At 45.2% G+C, this 20,261-nt stretch overlaps 1 protein-coding gene across 1 annotated transcript in view; it reads left to right on the top strand.

Moving 5' to 3' along the window:
• The window catches only part of LHFPL6 (LHFPL tetraspan subfamily member 6), a 33,667-nt gene extending 15,264 nt beyond the window's left edge, over positions 1-18,403 (top strand). Inside the window, exons 3-5 of the mRNA XM_083730883.1 lie at positions 12,458-12,556; positions 15,676-17,118; positions 17,376-18,403. Of these exons, the coding sequence (XP_083587009.1) occupies positions 12,458-12,556; positions 15,676-15,794 (218 nt within the window). The 3' untranslated portion in view covers positions 15,795-17,118; positions 17,376-18,403. The remainder of the gene's footprint in view (positions 1-12,457; positions 12,557-15,675; positions 17,119-17,375) is intronic.
• Positions 18,404-20,261: the final 1,858 nt, after the last annotated feature.

Raw genomic sequence — 20,261 nt, 5'->3', positions numbered from 1 at the left:
CAAATTGCAGCGGATTAGCTAATTATGATGGAAGTCTGTGTAGACAATATCAGATGTTCCCCCTATAGCATAAGTTGATGTAGACATAGGCTGTCACAATTTCAGAAATGTTTTTGGCTCATCTGAGTGTCGTTTCCGAGATTTGTTTGTAAATCATAAAGCGATCCAGCCTGGGTTCTCTACACTTTGATTGTAAGACAGAATACCAAATAACTTTCCAGCTTGTTGTCTCAGTCCAGGCTATGGGATGATGAACATGTACCGTATTTTTTGCTTCATAGGGCGCACTGGGCCATAGGGCACACCTAGTTTTTAGGGGCGAAATAAAGAAAAAAAATTATTTCTCTCTCCCAGCCCCAAAGAGCAAAGAAGCCAAGACAGCTGTCTTGGCTTCCTCTTTAGCCATGTGCAACCTCTCCAGCCGGGAGAAGCTGCACGCGTCTTTGTTTTTAGCCGCGGGGCTGGGACGGGAGAAGTTGCAGCTTCCCCGACCCCAGCCCCCAGAACAGGCTGCTACCCACAAGCCTTCGGAGCCCGGCAGGAATTCCCGCCGGGCTCCGAAGGCTTCCTGAAGCCTGGAGAGCGAGAGGGGTCGGTGCGCACTGACCCCTCTCGCTCTCCAGGCTTCAGCGAAAGCCTGCATTCGCTCCATAGGACGCACACACATTTCCCCTTCATTTTTGGAGGGGGAAAAGTGCATCCTATAGAGCAAAAAATACGGTATATACAGACAGGGAGCTGTTTGAACCTTTATGTCAGGTGTTCTCCCTTCTTACCCACTTGACAGTTTATGCTTGGATTCTTGTTGCAAAACATCAACTCAACCTCAGGTGTAGCTCCCATGGCTGCCAGTTGCCTTAGGAGCCATCCCGCATTCACAGGTGTATAAAAGGATTTACGGAAGCCTGTAACCCTCTTGGCACTAATCAACCGTACCCAGCTGCCACTCGGCAAACTACCCAGATGGGAGGCTGAATCGAGGGAGGGGGCCTCGTTCGCAAGGTGGAGACCTCAGGAGACTTGGAGGTTCTGTGCCGTGATGCACAGAGGATATTGTGTTGTCAGAGATGCAATGCAGATCTCTTTGGGGTTGGATACAGATTGTGGTGGCGCTGTGGGTTAAACCACAGAGCCTAGGACTTGCTGATCAGAAGGTTGGCGGTTCAAATCCCTGCGACGGAGTGAGCTCCCGTTGCTCGGTCCCAGCTCCTGCCCACCTAGCAGTTCGAAAGCATGTCAAAGTGCAAGTAGATAAATAGGTATCACTCCGGTGGGAAGGTAAATGGCGTTTCCGTGCGCTGCTCTGGTTCGCCAGAAGCGGCTTAGTCATGCTGGCCACATGACCCGGAAGCTGTACGCCAGCTCCCTCGGCCAATAAAGCAAGATGAGCGCTGCAACCCCAGAGTCGGTCACGACTGGACCTAATGGTCAGAAGTCCCTTTACCTTTATAGATTGTGGTCTGAGCCAAAAAAGATCAGCAAAAATGTGTTAAAGGATAATTGCATATTTCCCCCACATTTCTGAAGCTCTGCACCAGGCTGATTTCGTATGTTATGTGGAAGCACATAACCTGGAAGAACAAGTGAGCTGTGCTTCCTTTTTGAAGTGTAACAGCTTGACTTCGCTCTATCATGTCTCCCATTTACGCTTTCAGATATATCATTAAGCAGCCATTGTGGCAATTACCTAGGAAGGGTATGCTATAACTGCCTTAAGTTCTTAAATTTCGTTTCCTCCGGTGGTTTCTGTTTGAGCTACAGGCCTGATTTTATGATATCGGGTAAATACTGTCCTTATTTTACCTTGGGGAGAGATTACAAGGGTGCCGTGAAAATGTTGCTATGAATTGCTAGGGTTTGCCATTCTTCAAGTTTCAGCCCTCTTCCCCAGACTCTCTAGAACATCGTCCCCACCTTTGAGTCCCTAGATGTCATTAGACTACAACTTCCATCATCCCTAGTCAGCAAGGTCAGGGATGATGGAAGTTATAGTCCAACAATATCTAGAGACTCCTAAGATTAGGGAAGGCTGGTCTAGAAGTTAAATCTCTGTGTGAGAGGTCAGATGCAACTTGCGTCTCTGGCGCACATGCATGTCAACATGAACCCTGAGGCACAAGGTAGTGCAAATCCTGCCATTTCAGACATTTCAGCTGCTGAGGCTCATTTTTCACACAGGGCAATTATGTTTTCCTTTATCCCAAAGAACTAACACCCTTTTTGCAGAGTATTAAGAGGCACCATTGAATCTAATGCACACCGTATTTTTCGCTCTATAAGACACACCTTTCCCCTCCTAAAAAGTAAGGGGAAATGTGTGTGCGTCTTATGGAGCAAATGCAGGCGGGAGGTGCTGCTCAGCGCTCCCTTTAAAGAGCCGCGTGGATCATGGGGGCTTTTCCCATCTCCCTCCTAGGGGAAAAGCCCCCAAGAGCTGCACACATGCTCCGTGCGCTCTTTAAAGGGAGCGTGGCTCTTCGCGTGGCTATCCCAGAAGCCAGAACAGCAAGCGGCTAGCCCAGAAGCCAGATCCCTCTTGCTGTTCTGGCTTCTGGGATTCAGAATATTTTTTTTCCTTGTTTTCCTCCCCCAAAAACTAGGTGTGTCTTATGGTCTGGTGCGTCTTATAGAGCGAAAAATACGCTAATTTAGCAAAAAAGGTGCGCATTACATTCGAATAAATACGGTAGTTGAAAACCACCCTATAGCAAGTCAGGTGGGGAGAAGCCATCAGCGGTGGACAGAAGGGAAGTCCTTGGGCAGTGGTGCTTAGCATGTGACTAGGAATATTGCAAGTATGCAATGAGTTCCCTGAGAAGCAATGACATATTTAACAATTGTGTGTGTGGGCATGCATGTGTGTTCTAACGGATGGGGCATGAATGATACATCACTCCGCACGCATGGAGTCATCCACTGTGCCTAACTGCTGACAGAGGAGATTCCTATCCTAGCAGAACTCGTATCAGGGGATCAGAATAATCTGCCTCTCCACTGAAGCCAGCCTCGGGCAAGCGTTGCGCATGCATTCTGCCCATATGCTCCCAGCATCAGAGAGCGCTGCTGGGGCGTGCAAGCCATGAGCCAGCCAGAGCTGGATGTTTCTATGACGGAAGGAAAGTGGTCTGTTGTTCCTCGAAATTCACTTGTGTGGGGGGATTGCTTGGTGGCAATTTTTTAAAAAAATGTACTAGTCGTATACTTTCAGAAATCACGCACATCTGCCCAGGAGTCAGGAAACAGAAATGGCATTCTCCCTCTTCGCGTGATGGGGTTTTATCTGTCTGCTGCAAATGATGAATGTGTGCAATCAGGTCTACATGACTCTGCCCTTGAGTTCTAGCGCAGAACGCAGTGGCCCGTGTCCTGATGAGAGAGGGCTGGCAGGAGCAAATAAAAGCTGTTACACAACAACGACACGGGCTAGACATGGCCCAAGGGGCGGCTGTTGATCTATGACAGCCAAAGTGCCTTGGAATCTGGTGCTCTCAAGGAATGTCTTGACTCTGATTAAAATGTTCCACGAGGCCCTGCTTCAAAGGCTGTCTGCATGTACCAGGGCAGGGTGGAAAGGCAGCCTGTGGACCTCTGGATCTCGTTGGGACTCCAACTCCCATCAGCCTCAGCCCGCATTGCCAGTGGTCAGGGATAATGGGAATTGTAGTCCAGCAACATCTGCAGGGCCTAACATTCCTGTCAGGACCAAGCCAGCAGTAAATAATAATAATAATAATAATAATAATAATAATAATAATAATAATAATAAATTTATTATTTATACCCCGCTCATCTGGCTGGGTTTCCCCAGCCACTCTGGGCAGCTTTCAACAGAATATTAAAATACAATAATCTATTAAACATTAACAGCTTCCCTAAAGAAGGCTGCCTTCAGATGTCTTCTAAACGTTTGGTAGCTGTTTTTCTCTTTGACATCTGTTGGGAGGGCATTCCACAGGGCGGGTGCCACTATCGAGAAGGCCCTCTGCCTGGTTCCCTGTAACTTGGCTTCTCGCAGCAAGGGAACCGCCAGAAGGCCCTCGGCGCTGGACCTCAGTGTCCGGGCAGAACGATGGGGGTGGAGGCGCTCCTTCAGGTATACAGGACCAAGGCCTTTTAGGGCTTTAAAGGTCAGCACCAACACTTTGAATTGTGCACGGAAACGTACTGAGAGCCCTTTTCATCCCTCTTCTGGTTCTGGGAGACCAGGGAGGATGGGTGCTTGTTGCAGCAGGAGGGGGAGACACCCGTGTCTCTTCACCAGCCTGACTCGTCTCTGCCTCTTGGCCTCGTTCCTCCCGCCGTCCTGCATCAGCTTCTGCCTCTAGACTTCTCTAAGCCCACTAAGATATTATGAAGAATGTATAACTTGCTGCTGAAATGGAATACTCAGGATGAAACGGTGAAATCTGCTATGATAAAATGGGCACAAGATGTCGGACATAACATTATGTTGGCGGACTGGGAACAGCTATGGACCACAGGTATGAAGTTTATGGCATGTAATGCCTTAAGAGAGAATATTATGAAAATGATATACAGATGGTACTTGACTCCAGTCAAGCTTGCAAAAATATATCATTTGCCCGATAATAAGTGTTGGAAATGTAAAGATAATGAAGGTACATTCTTTCACCTTTGGTGGACGTGCCCAAGGATTAAGGCTTTCTGGGAGATGATCTATAATGAAATGAAAAATGTATTTAAATATACCTTCTTGAAGAAACCAGAGGCCTTTCTCCTGGGCATGGTTGGCCAATTGGTGCCAAAGGACAGAACCTTTTTTATGTATGCCACAACAGCAGCAAGAATACTCATTGCAAAGTATTGGAAGACACAAGATTTACCCACCTGGGAAGAATGGCAGATGAAGTTGATGGACTACATGGAACTGGCGGAAATGACTGGCAGAATCCGAGACCAGGGAGAAGAGTCGGTGGAGGAAGATTAGAAGAAATTTAAAGATTATTTACAGAAACATTGTAAAATTAAGGAATGTTAGAAGGATGCTGGAATGAAGTTATGTGGGTTTAGCAGTAATGTTATAGAATCAAGTGAAATTGGATTAAGAATAGGTGAGAAACGTAAAGATACAATATATTAAGATAAACTATTAAGATAAAAACAAAAATGGAAAGGATTTGCTGAAACAACTATTGAACTAGAATACAAAAAAGGGAGGTGTGAGGAGGTCAGGGAAACAAGCAAATGAAAGATAGGATATGGAAAGACTGATTTGTTTTTAATTGTTTGCATTTTTCTGTACTTTGTATTTTTTGCTTTTTTGCTTTTTTCTTTTTCTTTTTTCATTTTTGTAACTTCTTTGAAACTCATATATATATATATATATATATATATATATATATATATATATATATATATATTGCTTTCGTAGATTTTCACGGGTACAGGAATGCAGGTTTTGGTGTCCTCGGGTGTCTTCCCGTGTAAAAGTTGGGGTGTCTAGGCGACGTTTCGACGAGGTCTCACTCGTCATCTTCAGGCTGGTGCTTTCGGCTTCTTGTTACTGGAACAGAGCGGGATCTCAATGTTTGAGTTCCTATAAATACTGTAGAGGGGGTGTGGTGTCTAGCCTCCAATGTTCTGGGCAGAGAGGAAGTTCCCAGGCTAGTGTGCCTTTTCTTCTTTTGTTCCTTAATTACTTGAGAGATACCTTGAGTGATTTCTTGAGTGATATCCTGAGTACCACCCTAACCTAAGTGGTACTCAGGATATCACTCAAGAAATCACTCAAGGTATCTCTCAAGTAATTAAGGAACAAAAGAAGAAAAGGCACACTAGCCTGGGAACTTCCTCTCTGCCCAGAACATTGGAGGCTAGACACCACACCCCCTCTACAGTATTTATAGGAACTCAAACATTGAGATCCCGCTCTGTTCCAGTAACAAGAAGCCGAAAGCACCAGCCTGAAGATGACGAGTGAGACCTCGTCGAAACGTCGCCTAGACACCCCAACTTTTACACGGGAAGACACCCGAGGACACCAAAACCTGCATATATATATATATATATACACACACACTTCTCTAAGCCCACTCATCCCTGTTACCCCCCTCAGCTTCCGATACCTCTTCCCTGTCTTCTCCCTCTGACTACTCATTGTTGTCCCACCACCACTCCCCGGCCTCTGAGGCTGGCACAGCTGGTTCCTCTCACCATTTCTCTGTGTCCAACTTCTCCATGACAGTTCCCCACCCTTGTACTAGGGCATTGTTTCCCGAACCTGGGTCTCCAGCTGCTTTTTCAGACTACAATTCCCATCATCCCTGACAACTGATCTTGCTTGCTAGGGATGATGGGAGTTGTAGTCATGTTGATGACACCCAACTCTATCTGTTGATGGACGGCCATCCTGACTTGGCTCCAGACACACTGATCAGATGTTTGGAAGCTGTGGCTGGATGGTTACATGGGAGGCGGTTGAAGTTAAATCCTTCAAAGACAGAGGTCCTTTAGCTGGGTCAGGACGATATGGGATTGGGGGGGCAACTCTCATCTCTCACAGGGGCTCAGTTAGTGCCAGCACCGTCCGTTAAGAGTTTGGGTGTAATCTTCGACACCTCCCTTTCCATGGAGGCGCAGATTGCAGCTATAACGAAGGCGGCATTTTTTCATCTCCGCCAAGCTAAGCAGTTGGCTCCTTACCTCTCTCGCCCTAACCTAGTCACTGTGATCCACGCGACGGTCACCTCCAGATTGGATTATTGTAACTCGTTCTACGTGGGGCTGCGCTTGAGACTGACCCATAAACTCCAGCGGGTGCAGAATGCCGCGGCAAGACTCCTTAAGGGGTCCTCGCTGCGGGATCACATTCACCTGGTGCTATACCACCTGCACTGGCTCCTGGTGGAGTACAGGATCAGGTTTAAGGTGCTGGTTTTAACCTTTAAAGCCCTATACGACCTAGGACCCTCGTACCTATGGGACCGCCTCTCCTGGTATGTCCCACAGAGGATCTTACGGTCTTCAAATAAAAACATCTTGGAGATCCTGGGCCACAGGGAGGTTAGGCTGGCCTCGACCAGAGCCAGGGCTTTTTCGGCCGTGGCCCCGATCTGGTGGAACACTCTGTCACAAGAGACTAGGGCCCTGCGGGACTTGACATCTTTCCACAGGGCCTGCAAGACAGAGCTGTTCCACCAGGCCTTTGGCCAAGGAACAGTCTGACCCCCTCCTTTGGTAATCCTCACAGAACTCTAGCCTAATGGTTCCCATTAATTTGATTTGAACTGATTTTATAATGAAATGATTTTGGAATGCTGTGTTATTTTAGTTGTTAGCCGCTCTGAGCCCAGCATCAGCTGGGGAGGGCGGGATATAAATAAAATTTTATTTTTTTATTATTATTTATGATTAGTCCCAAAACAGCTGGAGATACAAGTTCCAGCAATACAGTACTGACTGCCCTAGGATGTGAAGTGGGATCTTCTTTTTAGCAGCCTTAATTTTGCAGAATTGCTTCCTAATGGAGCCCAGTGTTTCAGGATTTCCCCCCCCCCCTTTTCTTTTAAAATACTTTTAACGATTTGATTCTGCTGTGAATGTTCTGTTATATTACCAGAGGAGTGTTGGCTTTTTGTCCATTTTCACTGCAGTTGAGATGTATTAATTAACAACTCTTGAATGTAATTTGAGAAGAGCCGGGTATTAAATGTAACCTTTATTACGAATTTGGAGCACTGAACACTCTGCGGTGAATACTCATTATAAGACATCTTTATGAACTATGGTCACTTGGGAAACAATTATTAGTGTTTTCAGAATCTTTAATCACCACTTTGATATCCAATAAGCAAAGGGTTTTATAGAGTCCTGACATTCGTTTTGCAGAAAGAAAAACTCAATTTAATGGTAGCTTTGGTGCCAGTGGGGCTTAAAAAAAATCAATTCAGCAGTTACTGGCAAGGCCTTTTATCCTCATATGGAGCTGTTTGCGTTCTTCGCAATCCATGAATGTATATTACTAAATTAATTCCTGCTTCCCTGCTGTTCAGAAATAATTGATTCAATAATAAAGAGTTGTGATCTGATACCTATAGCTGCTTCTAGGCAGAGGATCAGATAGTAGATTGGCCGTTTCTCTCCGCAGGCAAGGGATTTTTTTTGAAATATATTGTGTGCAGTTCCACAAAAATTGGATGCTTTCCCATCTTTGTTGTTGTTTAGTCGTGTCCGACTCTTCGTGACCCCCTGGACCAGAGCATGCCAGGCACTCCTGTCTTCCACCGCCTCCTGCAGTTTGGTCAGACTCATGTTTGTAGCTTCAAAGACACTATCCAACCATCTCGTCCTCTGTCGTCCCCTTCTCCTTGTGCCCTCCATCTTTCCCAACATCAGGGTCTTTACCAGGGAGTCTTCTCTTCTCCTGAGCTGGCCAAAGTCTTGGAGCCTCAGCTTCAGGATCTGTCCTTCCAGTGAGCACTCAGGGCTGATTTCCTTAGGAATGGAGAGGTTTGATCTTCTTGCAGTCCATGGGACTCTCAAGAGTCTCCTCCAGCACCAGAATTCAAAAGCATCAATTCTTCGGCGGTCAGCCTTCTTTATGGTCTAGCTCTCACTTCCATACATCACTACTGGGAAAACCATAGCTTTAACTATACTGACCTTTGTCGGCAAGGTGATGTCTCTGCTTTTTAAGCTTTCCCATCTAGAGGTAGCTAATTTTTTTCATGAGACTTGGGGCAATTTGCCTAATAGGACAGTTCACTTTTGCAGGCTTGCAAAACAGTGGCGTCCAGCGTTATCAATTAAGGAAAGACATCATAGTTGAACAGGTCACTTCAGATGCACAAACAGGTCTCGTGGGACTAAGGAGAAGGTCCTGATGCTGGGAAATGCATATGGCCTACCATGGTCATAGCCAAGATTTTTGTTAGGGGGGCAGAACCTCAGTTGCTATGTATTTTTATTGATTTTTATTGATTTGGGGGGAGGCAGCTGCCCCTCCTTGCCCTGCCTTGGCTCCAACCATGATGTGGCCTATGATGCTGACCAATCAGACTTGGGCTGTAAGGGAGCCAAGATGGCAGGGCCGGTTAAAGAGATTTCACCATTGGATTGCAGCGTTTCATATTTATTCATTCAGCGGACTAGTTAGTGCGCTTATATATCCCATTTTATAGCCCCAAGAGGCTCACAAAGTAGCTTTTAGGATTCTCAGAATGAAATCACATCCAAATCTTCAGTACAGGAACATCAGTTACATGGGGCGCATCCAGGCTGATTTGATTTAAATCAAATCACGATTTAAATCACTAGTCAGTAAGACTAGATTTAAAACATTATTATTTTTTATAGAAAGACCCATTCTTGCTGGTATAATCTTAATATTTACAACCAGATGAAGGTTTCATTGTTGGAAGAATACATTTTCAGAGTAGTTTTTACAGTTATATCAAAAATGACTGATTTGCTTATACTGTTAGAAATGCATTGACAGATAATTGTGAAATTATTGTGAAGTTTAATAAGTTAACTGTTTATATTTGGACAACTTTTCTGCTGTACTTTATTGGTAGGAGAAAAATAATCATTTCATTAATAACAATTTATTTAAGTAAAACAATAACATTACAGCATATGTATCCATGTTTGTTAACTGATGTGGTTAAATGATTTTTTTAAAAAAACAAACAAACACCTTAGAAAGTAAAGTAATCTATTAGAATCGAATAATAAACACTAAAATTAAACATCAGCAAGTCATAATTAAATAAATAATTTTTTGAGCAGAGGTTGGGTAGTCATCTGCCATGGATTCCTTAGCTGTGCTTCCTGCATTGCAGGGGGTTGGGCTGGATGAGGGACGCAAGGATGTTTGTTGTTTAGTCATTTAGTCGTGTCCGACTCTTCGTGACCCACTGGACCAGAACACGCCAGGCACTCCTGTCTTCCACTGCCTCCTGCAGTTTGGTCAAACTCATGCTGGTAGCTTCGAGAACACTGTCCAACCATCTCGTCCTCTGTCGTCCCCTTCTCCTTGTGCCCTCCATCTTTCCCAACATCAGGGTCTTTTCCAGGGAGTCTTCTCTTCTCATGAGGTGGCCAAAGTATTGGAGCCTCAGCTTCAGGATCTGTCCTTCCAGGGAGCACTCAGGGCTGATTTCCTTAAGAATGGAGAGGTTTGATCTTCTTGCAGTCCATGGGACTCTCAAGAGTCTCCTCCAGCACCATAATTCAAAAGCATCAATTCTTCGGCGATCAGCCTTCTTTATGGTCCAGCTCTCACTTCCATACATCACTACTGGGAAAACCATAGCTTTTACTATACGGACCTTTGTCGGCAAGGTGATGTCTCTGCTTTTTAAGATGCTATCTAAGTTTGTCATTGCTTTTCTCCCAAGAAGCAGGCGTCTTTTAATTTCGTGACTGCTGATCATCTGCAGTGATCATGGAGCCCAAGAAAGTAAAATCTCTCACTGCCTCTCACGCAAGGATAGGAGAGGGACGGGAAATCCCGTTGCGCAAACAGAAGTCCTTGTGCGAAGAGGATGACTTGGTTGGGTGTGACCCGTGGTCTCCACAGGGACCTAGGATTATTCAGGCAGCATTTCCTGCCCTTTCTGCTGTCCTTAGTTGGAAGACAGGAGCTCTCTCCAAAGTCTTCTGAGGCAAAGGAATGGGCCTGAGCTTCTGCATCTCATGCCAAACAAGATGGGAACTGTTTTCTCATAGGCCATTGCCAGGCAACAGCTCCCTCCAAGTTCCTCCGAGTGAGAAGAGTGGGACTGAGCGGCTGGAACCGTGATGGAAGCAGTTTCCAGGCAGCACTCCCAAAATACAAGTATCTTGCAAATTTGCATGGACTACATGGAACTGGCGGAAATGACTGGCAGAATCCGAGACCAGGGAGAAGAGTCGGTGGAAGAAGATTGGAAGAAGTTTAAAGTTTATTTACAGAAACATTGTAAAATTAAGGAATGTTAGAATGATGTTGGAATGAAGTTACGTGGTTTTAGCAGAAATGTTATAAAAGATTAAGTAAAAATAGATTGTTACGTGGTGAGAATGTAAAGTTACATTATATTAAGATAAATTATTAGGATAAAAACAAAGATGGAAAGGATTTGCTGAAATAGCTAATTGAACTAGAATACAAAAAAGGGAGGTGTGAGGAGGTCAAGGAAACAAGCAAATGAAAGATAAGTTATGGAAGGATTGATTTGTTTGTTTTTTTCTTAATTGTTTTTATTTTTCTGTGTTTTTGCTTTTTTTCTTTTCTTTTTCTTTAATTTTGTAACCTTTCAAAACCTTAATAAATATTATTTTAAAAAAACCGAATTTGCTTGGAAGCCTAAGAGCTAGGGTTGGGGGGGGGGGGAGATATTCCTAGAACTGCCAGATTTTTAAAGGTCATTCCTTATGCGCAACCATCTCCAGTGAGGAATTGTGCATGGAATTCTCATCAAAGTAGCATGCATATGTTTTCCCCCCTCATTTTAAGCTTCCACCTTCCTTGGCCCCTCAATAAGGGACCAATGTTGTAACGCAGCTTGCTTTTTAAGCAAGTGTTAAACATTCATATGTGAGGCACACACTTGAGAATAGATCCCTGCTGAAAACAGTGAAGCTCAGTTCCGAGTAAACATGCATCGCTTTGAGTGACACATGCCAAGTTTTTGCTTATTTTAATTCTAAATGTGTGCCTTTACCTTCCAGATCTTGCTTGGTTAAGCTAAAAATGAAATTCCAATAACACTTCCCTCCTCCGAAGCGGACTTTAGGAACGCCCTCAGGGATTTTTGTGTTTCTTGCCTTTGTTTTATTCCCAGCAAAATGTGTGCTTGGTGTTTTCCAGTCTGTTCCTGTGTGATTTATGAGCCTTTCATGAGCAGACATCCACCAGCTTGTAAATAATTGCACTGACAAGGGAGGCCCGTCTGGTAAACAGATTATTCCTAATTGTGCAGGGAGAGAGTCAGGAATCCTACTGTCACATCCAGAAGCATACCTCATTCCTCATGTTTTTCCAAAGCCCTGGCTGAAGACTTAAAGGGCAAGCCACGTCATAGTTGTGCGAGCGGAGTATAAATAATATATGTATGCATTGAGTCAGAAAAGAATCTACATCTGCAAGTGAACTGGCCAAAAAATGAATTGGTACTCTTCCAGGCTGGTTGAACATTATTGCCACAGACTGAAAAAAGCTATACTCTATTGTTTTGGCACAACATACCCTAGTATACTTAATACATGATACTCTGGGCAACATTTACTGCCCTGGGAACCTCTAGAGTTGTAAATACAATAGATAATAATTAGAATAATTTGTAACAGAAGCTCCACCTGGCTTCTTCAAAGTTGAGCAGCTAACAAGGTATCCACTCAGCTTGCTGTTTATGAAAAATCAGCCTTTTAAATGCTTAACTTCCCTGATTCACAATTCTCTGAAGACCTGTTACTTCCTTCTCCCTGACCTCCATTTTTTTTTGGTCTGCAGGCTTGTTAATTGGTTCTGGCTGTGCTCTTTATCCTCTGGGCTGGGACAGTGAAGAAGTCCAGCAGACCTGTGGTTACCTTTCCAACCAGTTTGAGCTGGGTAAGTAAGTGGCTGCCAATGGAGCAGGTTTAAATAAAGTTAACGGTTTTGACTGAGTCTGCTGAAGCATTTTGCATGATCTGCTTAAGCCTTTCTGCCACCCTGACCTCTGAAATTCCGCCACCACCAAAGTTAGGACAGTTGCCACCATAGCTGTCAACCGTCCCTTATTTGGCAGGAAAGTCCCTTATCCCAGCACCGTGTTCTGCTGCTTTCCCGGATTGATGCTGTCCCTTAAATTTCCCGTGTTTCAAAGGAAGCAGCTCCTCTCCCTCCCTCCCTGCCGGCCAGAGAGGAGGAAGGCTTCAACTGTGTTGCTTGGCTGCCCGGCCCGCCCCCCTCCGGCCTCCTGTCACCAACCTCGGCCCCCGGGAGCCCCTCCCCGCCGGGACTGAGGAGCCTTGAGAGGAGAGCGAGGGCAACCATAGAGAAAGCAGTTCAGAGAGAGGAGGAGGAGGCAGGTGTTCCAAGGGCTAACCATAGAGGGGGAAAGCGAAGGAAGGACCGCAAGCGCTTCTCCCATAGATTTGTAGTGGTAGACTAGCATAGATGGTCTGATCTATGGGTTTACTTCGGGCACTATTCCCCCCGCCTCCTCCCGCCCCGCCTGATGGAACTGAGAGCTGCAGATGGAGCATGAGAGAAAAGATACAGAACTGCAGCAGCATCTTCATAGCTTGGACTTCGTTTTGTGTGAAATGTGGTTGCTGCTTGTAGTTATTTAATTGCAGTGTTTCATCAGCTGGTGTCTTGAGCGGCAACCTCTGGAAATGAAGGGCTAAAAACCGGCACTGCTCTCCAAAATTATCTGGTCCCTCTTGACTTCGTATTTCAGCTGGTTGACTAAAATCCATTATTTTGGCTGCTGGTCCCTTATTTTCAAATCTGTAAGTTGACAGCTATGGTTGCCACCAGCCTCCTGTTACAGAGTAAAAGGTCTGCCTGCTATCTACTCTTGAGAGCCTGCCAGGATTTTATTGTATTTGATTTGTGGTATGGTACATGTCTCCTCCCACTAGTAGCTTGGGAAGTCTGCAGGAACACCATGAGGCTGCAGATGGGTGATTTGGGATTCTAGTACAGTGGTACCTCGGGTTAAGAACTTAATTCATTCCGGAGATCCGTTCTTAACCTGAAACTGTTCTAAACCTGAGGTTCGCTTTTGCTAATGGGGCCTCCCGCGCCACCGGCACACAATTTCTGTTCTCATCCTGAGGTAAAGTTCTGAACCCGAGGTACTACTTCTGGGTTAGCGCAGTTTGTAACCTGAAGTGTTTGTAACCCGAGGTGTTTGTAACCTGAGGTACTGCTGTATAGAGTGGACACTCGGGTTGCGAACATGATCCGTGCAGGATGCACATTCGCAACCCACAGCGTTCGAAACCTGCATCTGGGCATCTGCGCACGCATGGGTTGCGATTCGACGCTTCTGTTCATGCGCAAAGCACGATCACCGAAACGCGGAAGTAACCCGTTCTGGTACTTCTGGGTTTCAGCAGTCCACAACCCAAAAAAACACAACCTAAAGCGGCTGTGACCCGAGGTATGACTGTATAGCATGTCTCCCAGTTGTCATCATGAGGCATGCGCAAAGTGCTTGGGAAACAGGCGGAGAGAGATCTGCCTGCTGCTCTGTATCCAGGGACCTGATGCTTCCATCTGCTTCAGAGTGGGCCGTTTGTGCCACTTAAACTCTCGAGCTCATGAATTGGAGTCATGTTGGCTCTCCCCTTGTTGCTCTCCCAAGTGCTGCAAAGCAACAGAGGGTGGCTGAAGCCAGCCCAGTTGAATGAATAAGCAATCCAGTAGCAGAGAGTTCCCAGGAGGCAATGTGCCCAAAGGGATTTGGGGGGACAGGTGAGCTAATGAGCAACTGGGATCTCTTATCTGGAGATCCTAAGCAAACACTACTGGGGCAGAAGTACCGTATTTTTCCGTGTATAACATGCCCCCATGTAGAAGACGACCCCTATTTTTTGGGACTGCAAAAAAAAAATATTAGGGGGAAATTGCCCAAAGTTGTTGAGCTTTTTTTCTTTTTGGGGGGGAGTGAGATTGCCCAGAGTTGTTGAGAGCCAGTGTGGTTTAGTGGTTAAGAGCAGCAGACTTGTATTCTAGTGAACCGGGTTTGCTTCCCTGTTCCTCCACCTGCAGCTGCTGGGTGACCTTGGGCTAGTCACACTTCTTTGAAGTCTGTCCGCCTCACTCACCTCACAGAGTGTTTGTTGTGAGGGAGGAAGGGAAAGGAGATTGTTAGCTGCTTTGAGACTCCTTAAAGGTAAAGGTAAAGGGACCCCTGACCGTTAGGTCCAGTCACGGACGACTCTGGGGTTGCGGTGCTCATCTCGCTTTACTGGCCGAGGGAGCCAGCATACAGCTTCCGGGTCATGTGGCCAGCAGGACTAAGCCGCTTCTGGCGAACCAGAGCAGCGCACGGAAATGCCGTTTACCTTCCCGCCGGAGCGGTACCTATTAATCTACTTGCACTTTGACGTGTTTTTGAACTGCTAGGTTGGCAGGAGCTGGGACCGAACAACGGGAGCTCACGCCGTCACAGGGATTCGAATCGTCGACCTTCTGATCAGCAAGTCCTAAGCTCTGTGGTTTAACCCACAGTGCCACCCGCATCCCTATTTCTAAGAAATACATAGCATCTTTTTCCTAAAACTAGCGTTCATCATCTGGCGATTCAAGCTTTTGGGTCATCCCTAGTGACAAGACACCAGCTTGTACACAATGCAGACATTGCAGCCCACACTGAAATGGGATGTTACACATAATTCTCCATCTAGACGTTATTGGGATAGAAAAGTCCCGTTTTAATATTCGCGCACCCAAAATAATGACATGCCTCATAACAAAAACACATCTCTTATTTGTTCTTTGCAGTGTTTCCTTGAATTAATTGCAGTTTGCATTTTTAATTTAAAAGGGGGGGGGGGGAGAAAAATAATAATGGTGTAACCCATCTAATATGTGTATCTGAAGAAGTGTGCATGCACACGAAAGCTCATACCAAGAACTAACTTAGTTGGTCTTTAAGGTGCTACTGGAAGGAATTTAATTTTTTTTTTGTTTTTCCCATCTAATATTGTCCTTTGTGTTTTGTTTACCTGTAGGCACCTGTGAAATTGGCTGGGCTTACTATTGCACAGGAGGAGGAGCTGCTGCTGCGATGTTGTTCTGCACTTGGCTGGCTTGCTTCTCTGGCAAGAAGCAGAAACAGTACCCTTACTGAGACCAGAAAGACGCAGCACAAAGAGAACCAGTTGAGGGATTTGGGGTGGGGGGGGGAGAGGGAGAGGAAAATAAATGTGCGTGTAAGCCTTTCTTGGAAAGGTGCAATCTGTTCTTCACTGTAGCCAGATCAATACAAACAAGAGTCAGTGACATTTGACACTGAATGAACAGTGGGGTTCTCTGTAACGTAGGGGTATAAACCAGGAATTTCATGGAGCTTATGCTCTTAACCACTTTATTCCTAGCCTATTGTGGTGTAGTAGAAAATGCAGGAAGTATTCACTTTCTTGTGTGTAGAGAGGAGGAAATTAAGGGTTTTTAAGCAGTGCTTCAGTTGAAAGGGTTGAAAAAACTACATGCTGGAAGACAAGGATGTAGTCTTATAAAATATTATTTAACATGACAGGGGATTGGACATAAAGGGGGCATTCCTTCACGGTTTTTCTGACGTGATTTCTCTGACGTGATCAGCCATGTTGGCTCACAGCTACAGCACCTGCCTTGTGTGTGTGTGTGTGTGGATGGCATCTATTTTGAGGCCTTAAAAGTATTAGCCAATCTGATGCGGAGTTTTAATTTTGTGAACTTAACTATGAAACTTGTTACGTGACTCCTGTAAAGCACATCTGCCTACTTTTGCACAGACACTTTTTCCTTAACACGGCACCTAACTGCAGATTATGTGGAGATTTTTTTTTACAATGTACCAGGCTCCAGCCAATTGGACTCGTTTGCCTGTCTGCGTACCATTAAGCAGTTTGTAGTAGTAGTTCACTGGGGAAGGCTCTGATACTCAGGCAAAGCAGCCAAGGGGTTTTCTTTGTTATTAAAAATAAAGCACAGAGATCCACATCAAGTCATTTCTCTCCTTTCACAAATGCCCATGCTAACTCGCTCCTTTACTTTCACATAACCTGCAGAAATATGGCCAAAGTACACATTACATATGTTTTTACAGGTATTTGTGTGTACGGTCAAACCTCTGCTTACATCCGCCTCTGCTCGCATCCGTTTTGCGCGATACCTGGAAGTAACTGGCAGGTTTGCCGTTAGCGCATGCGCAGAAGAGGGCAATCGCTGCCCACGCACAACGGCACCTCTCCCAGTGACCCGTTTCGACTTCCAGACGGGCCTCAAGAATGGATTGTGGTTGTTAGTAGAGTCTTTTTTGGCACGGCGGGTGGGGAGAATTGAGCATAGTTCCATCCCAACATCACAATTCCATGATGCAAAAAAGGGGCGTTACTCTATTGCAGACATTTTGTAAAGTGTACATTTGGTGTGCACGTTCTTCTCACCGTATCACACCTATGCAACATACTGTATTTTTCGCTCTATAAGACGCACCAGACCATAAGACGCACCTAGTTTTTGGAGGAGGAAAACAAGAAAAAAAATATTCTGAATCTCAGAAGCCAGAACAAGAGGGATCTCTGTGCAGCGAAAGCAGCGATCCCTTTTGCTGTTCTGGCTTCTGGGATAGCTGTGCAGCCTGCATTCGCTCCATAAGACGCACACACATTCCCCCTTACTTTTTAGGAGGGAAAAAGTGATTCTTAGAGAGCAAAAAATACGGTAGGTTTCACAGATGGAAATTCACGGATGGAAATGCTCACAGATTGCCTGTTCAGCTCCCTCTTCCTCCGTGCTAATTCATGCACACATACCTCAAAGCACAGCACATATACATCCACAGACCCCATTTATATACACTGCCTCTTCAGGCATGCTTTTTAATGCTTTCGTCCTCTTGATTCATTGCCTTCACTCCATAGAGAAGCAACGAAGACCAGTATGTCCTCTCCTGCTTCCTTCTTTCGCTGCACTGCTTCAGATGTTCATCAAAAGTAGCAACAAAGGAAATGCAAGCGACTTGCTTCCGCTCTGGTAGTTTTCATGTGAAAGGGAGATGCGGGCATCGCCTGCTGCAAGGTCTTCATTCTCCTTGGCACAGAGAGTGCGGCTCGATGTCGCACAAGACCAAGAAATAGCAACAGAGGACAAGGCCTTCTTTGTTTACTTGGCTAGTTTTGTTTTGAGACCACTACTTTCATTACTGCTTCGGGCGATGAGCCACTTGCAGAAAATCACTGTGGAGCAGAGCAATTGTGATTAATACTCCTTGCACTTCTTTTGTTTTGCTCTGCTCTAGATCATACGAATTTCAGTATTATACCACATTTTAAACTAAAACAAAAACCCTAATGGACTAAAGGGCCATTTTTTCCAGTATTTTATATAATCTGTGTACACGTGTTCTCATGTTTTATTAATGGCCTTTTCAGACCTATATACATTTTATTAACCTCAATGTTTTTCCAAGTTTCTTACCAAAATGCAATATTTTACTCAGCGTATGTAGCCTTTTAGATAGGGACGTTCTATGAAGGGCAGGAAGGAGACACTTCTGTCCAGTGAGAATTGTGGGTGTGGCACAGTAGAACATTATGACAAACATCTTCCAACTTTTGTTACTAATAGCTAGGTACTTATTGACGTATTGTGCTGTATTGTTTATTTTAATATTCATCTTTGTAATATAATATAAAATGTACGATATCGTTTGTATTTTAGAATCTGTAAATAAATGTCTTCTCTATGATACTTTAGCCGTCTGGTTGAGTTTCCCTTCCTCCTTTATTTTTTTATTATTACTTACTAAATTTATATACTCCTCTTCATCTATCTTTCATAGCTGTGGCTTTACAGGATGAGTGTAAATGTCAGCCTGTACCTTGAAAGTAGCATATCCATTTGCAAAGGCTGCCAAACCAAATGGGGTAGGACTGACATTGAATAACATTCATTTTCTGGAAAAGTGACGTGTTTGAAGAACTCCCACAAGGCCCCATACATGAGAGGTTTGCCATCCTCATGCTGATCTGCAGCTGCCTGAAACCCTGACAGCAAAGGAGAGGATGCATCCTGCTTAAGGACCTCTCCTTCAAGACTTGTACAGTGGTACCTCGGGTTACAAACGTTTCAGGTTACAGACTCCACTAACCCAGAAATAGTACCTCGGGTGCGAACAGGATGAGAACAGAAATTGTGTGACGGTGGCAGCGGGAGGCCCCATTAGCTAAAGTGGTTAAGAACAGTTTCAGGTTAAGAACGGACCTCCAGAACGAATTAAGTTCTTAACCCGAGGTACCACTGTATTCCTGTCAATGGTGACGTCAACCTTGAGCCGGGGGGTCTCTCTAATAATAATAATAATAATAATAATAATAATAATAATAATAATAATTTATTATTTGTACCCCGCCCATCTGGCTGGGTCCCCCCAGCCACTCTGGGCGGCTTCCAACAAAACACTAAAATACCATAACCTATTAAACATTAAAAGCTTCCCTAAACAGGGCTGCCTTTAGATGTCTTCTGAAAGTTTGGTAGTTATTTTTCTCTTTGACATCTGGTGGGAGGGCGTTCCACAGGGCGGGTGCCACTACCGAGAAGGCCCTCTGCCTGGTTTTCTGTAACTTGGCTTCTCGCAGGGAGGGAACTGCCAGAAGGCCCTCGGCACTGGACCTCAGTGTCCGGGCAGAACGATGGAGGTGGAGATGCTCCTTCAGGTATGCTGGACCGAGGCCGTTTAGGGCTTTAAAGGTCAGCACCAACACTTTGAATTGTGCTCGGAAACGTACTTGGAGCCAGTGTAGGTCTTTCAAGACCGGTGTTATATGGTCTCAATGAGGAATGCTGCATCTTTCACACAGATAAAATGACCTGACCCCAGCTTTCTCTCCTCCTTCCACCATTCCCAGGACATAGTTGTTCCCGAGTTTCTGCCCTCGTTCCAGACACTTCAGGGAAAAGAAGTGGCAAGTAAGCAGGACCTTGCCTGCTTACTTAACCAGATGCATGTAGCCAGCAAGTGGCCAGAGCCACTATCTATGGGAATGTGCAGTCAAGAGCTTATAGAGGCAAAGCTAGAGTTCCCCCAAGGAGTATCGCTGCCCACTCCATCAAGGGGCAGCCACTATACTGCGGTCCACAGAAGTGCATCCCTAGAGATGGATTCCCTTCCACATTGACACTCAAGATGAACAAATATGCCTCTGCCAATGCAGCTTTTGGATGGAGTAGCCTAAGTCCATACCCACTCAAGATGAAAGGGGTAGTGTAGCAAGCAGCTCCACCCAGAGACCTCCCTCATTCTCCCTGTTACATTAAGTTCCTCAATGTCTGGGGCCAGTTCAGTCCTACTGTAACAGAACTGTTCTCAGTATTGTTATTACTGGGTGTTGGATTGGTTGCAAGAAAGTTACCGTATATTTTGCTCTACAAGACTCACTTTTTTCCCTCCAAAAACTAGGTGCGTCTTGTGGTCTAGTGCGTCTTATAGAGCGAAAAATACAGTATTTCCCCTTCCTGATGCTCAGCAGGACCAAATCATGTCAATCAGTGCTAATTCTACCTCCAGGAGGAGTTAACATTTTCCTGCATGCTCCACTCTCCGCTGACC

The sequence above is a fragment of the Podarcis gaigeae genome (genome assembly GCF_964106915.1).
Source record: "Podarcis gaigeae genome assembly, chromosome: 3".
Classification (NCBI taxonomy): Eukaryota; Metazoa; Chordata; class Lepidosauria; order Squamata; family Lacertidae; genus Podarcis; species Podarcis gaigeae.
This window is presented reverse-complemented; position numbering and strand designations above follow the sequence as displayed.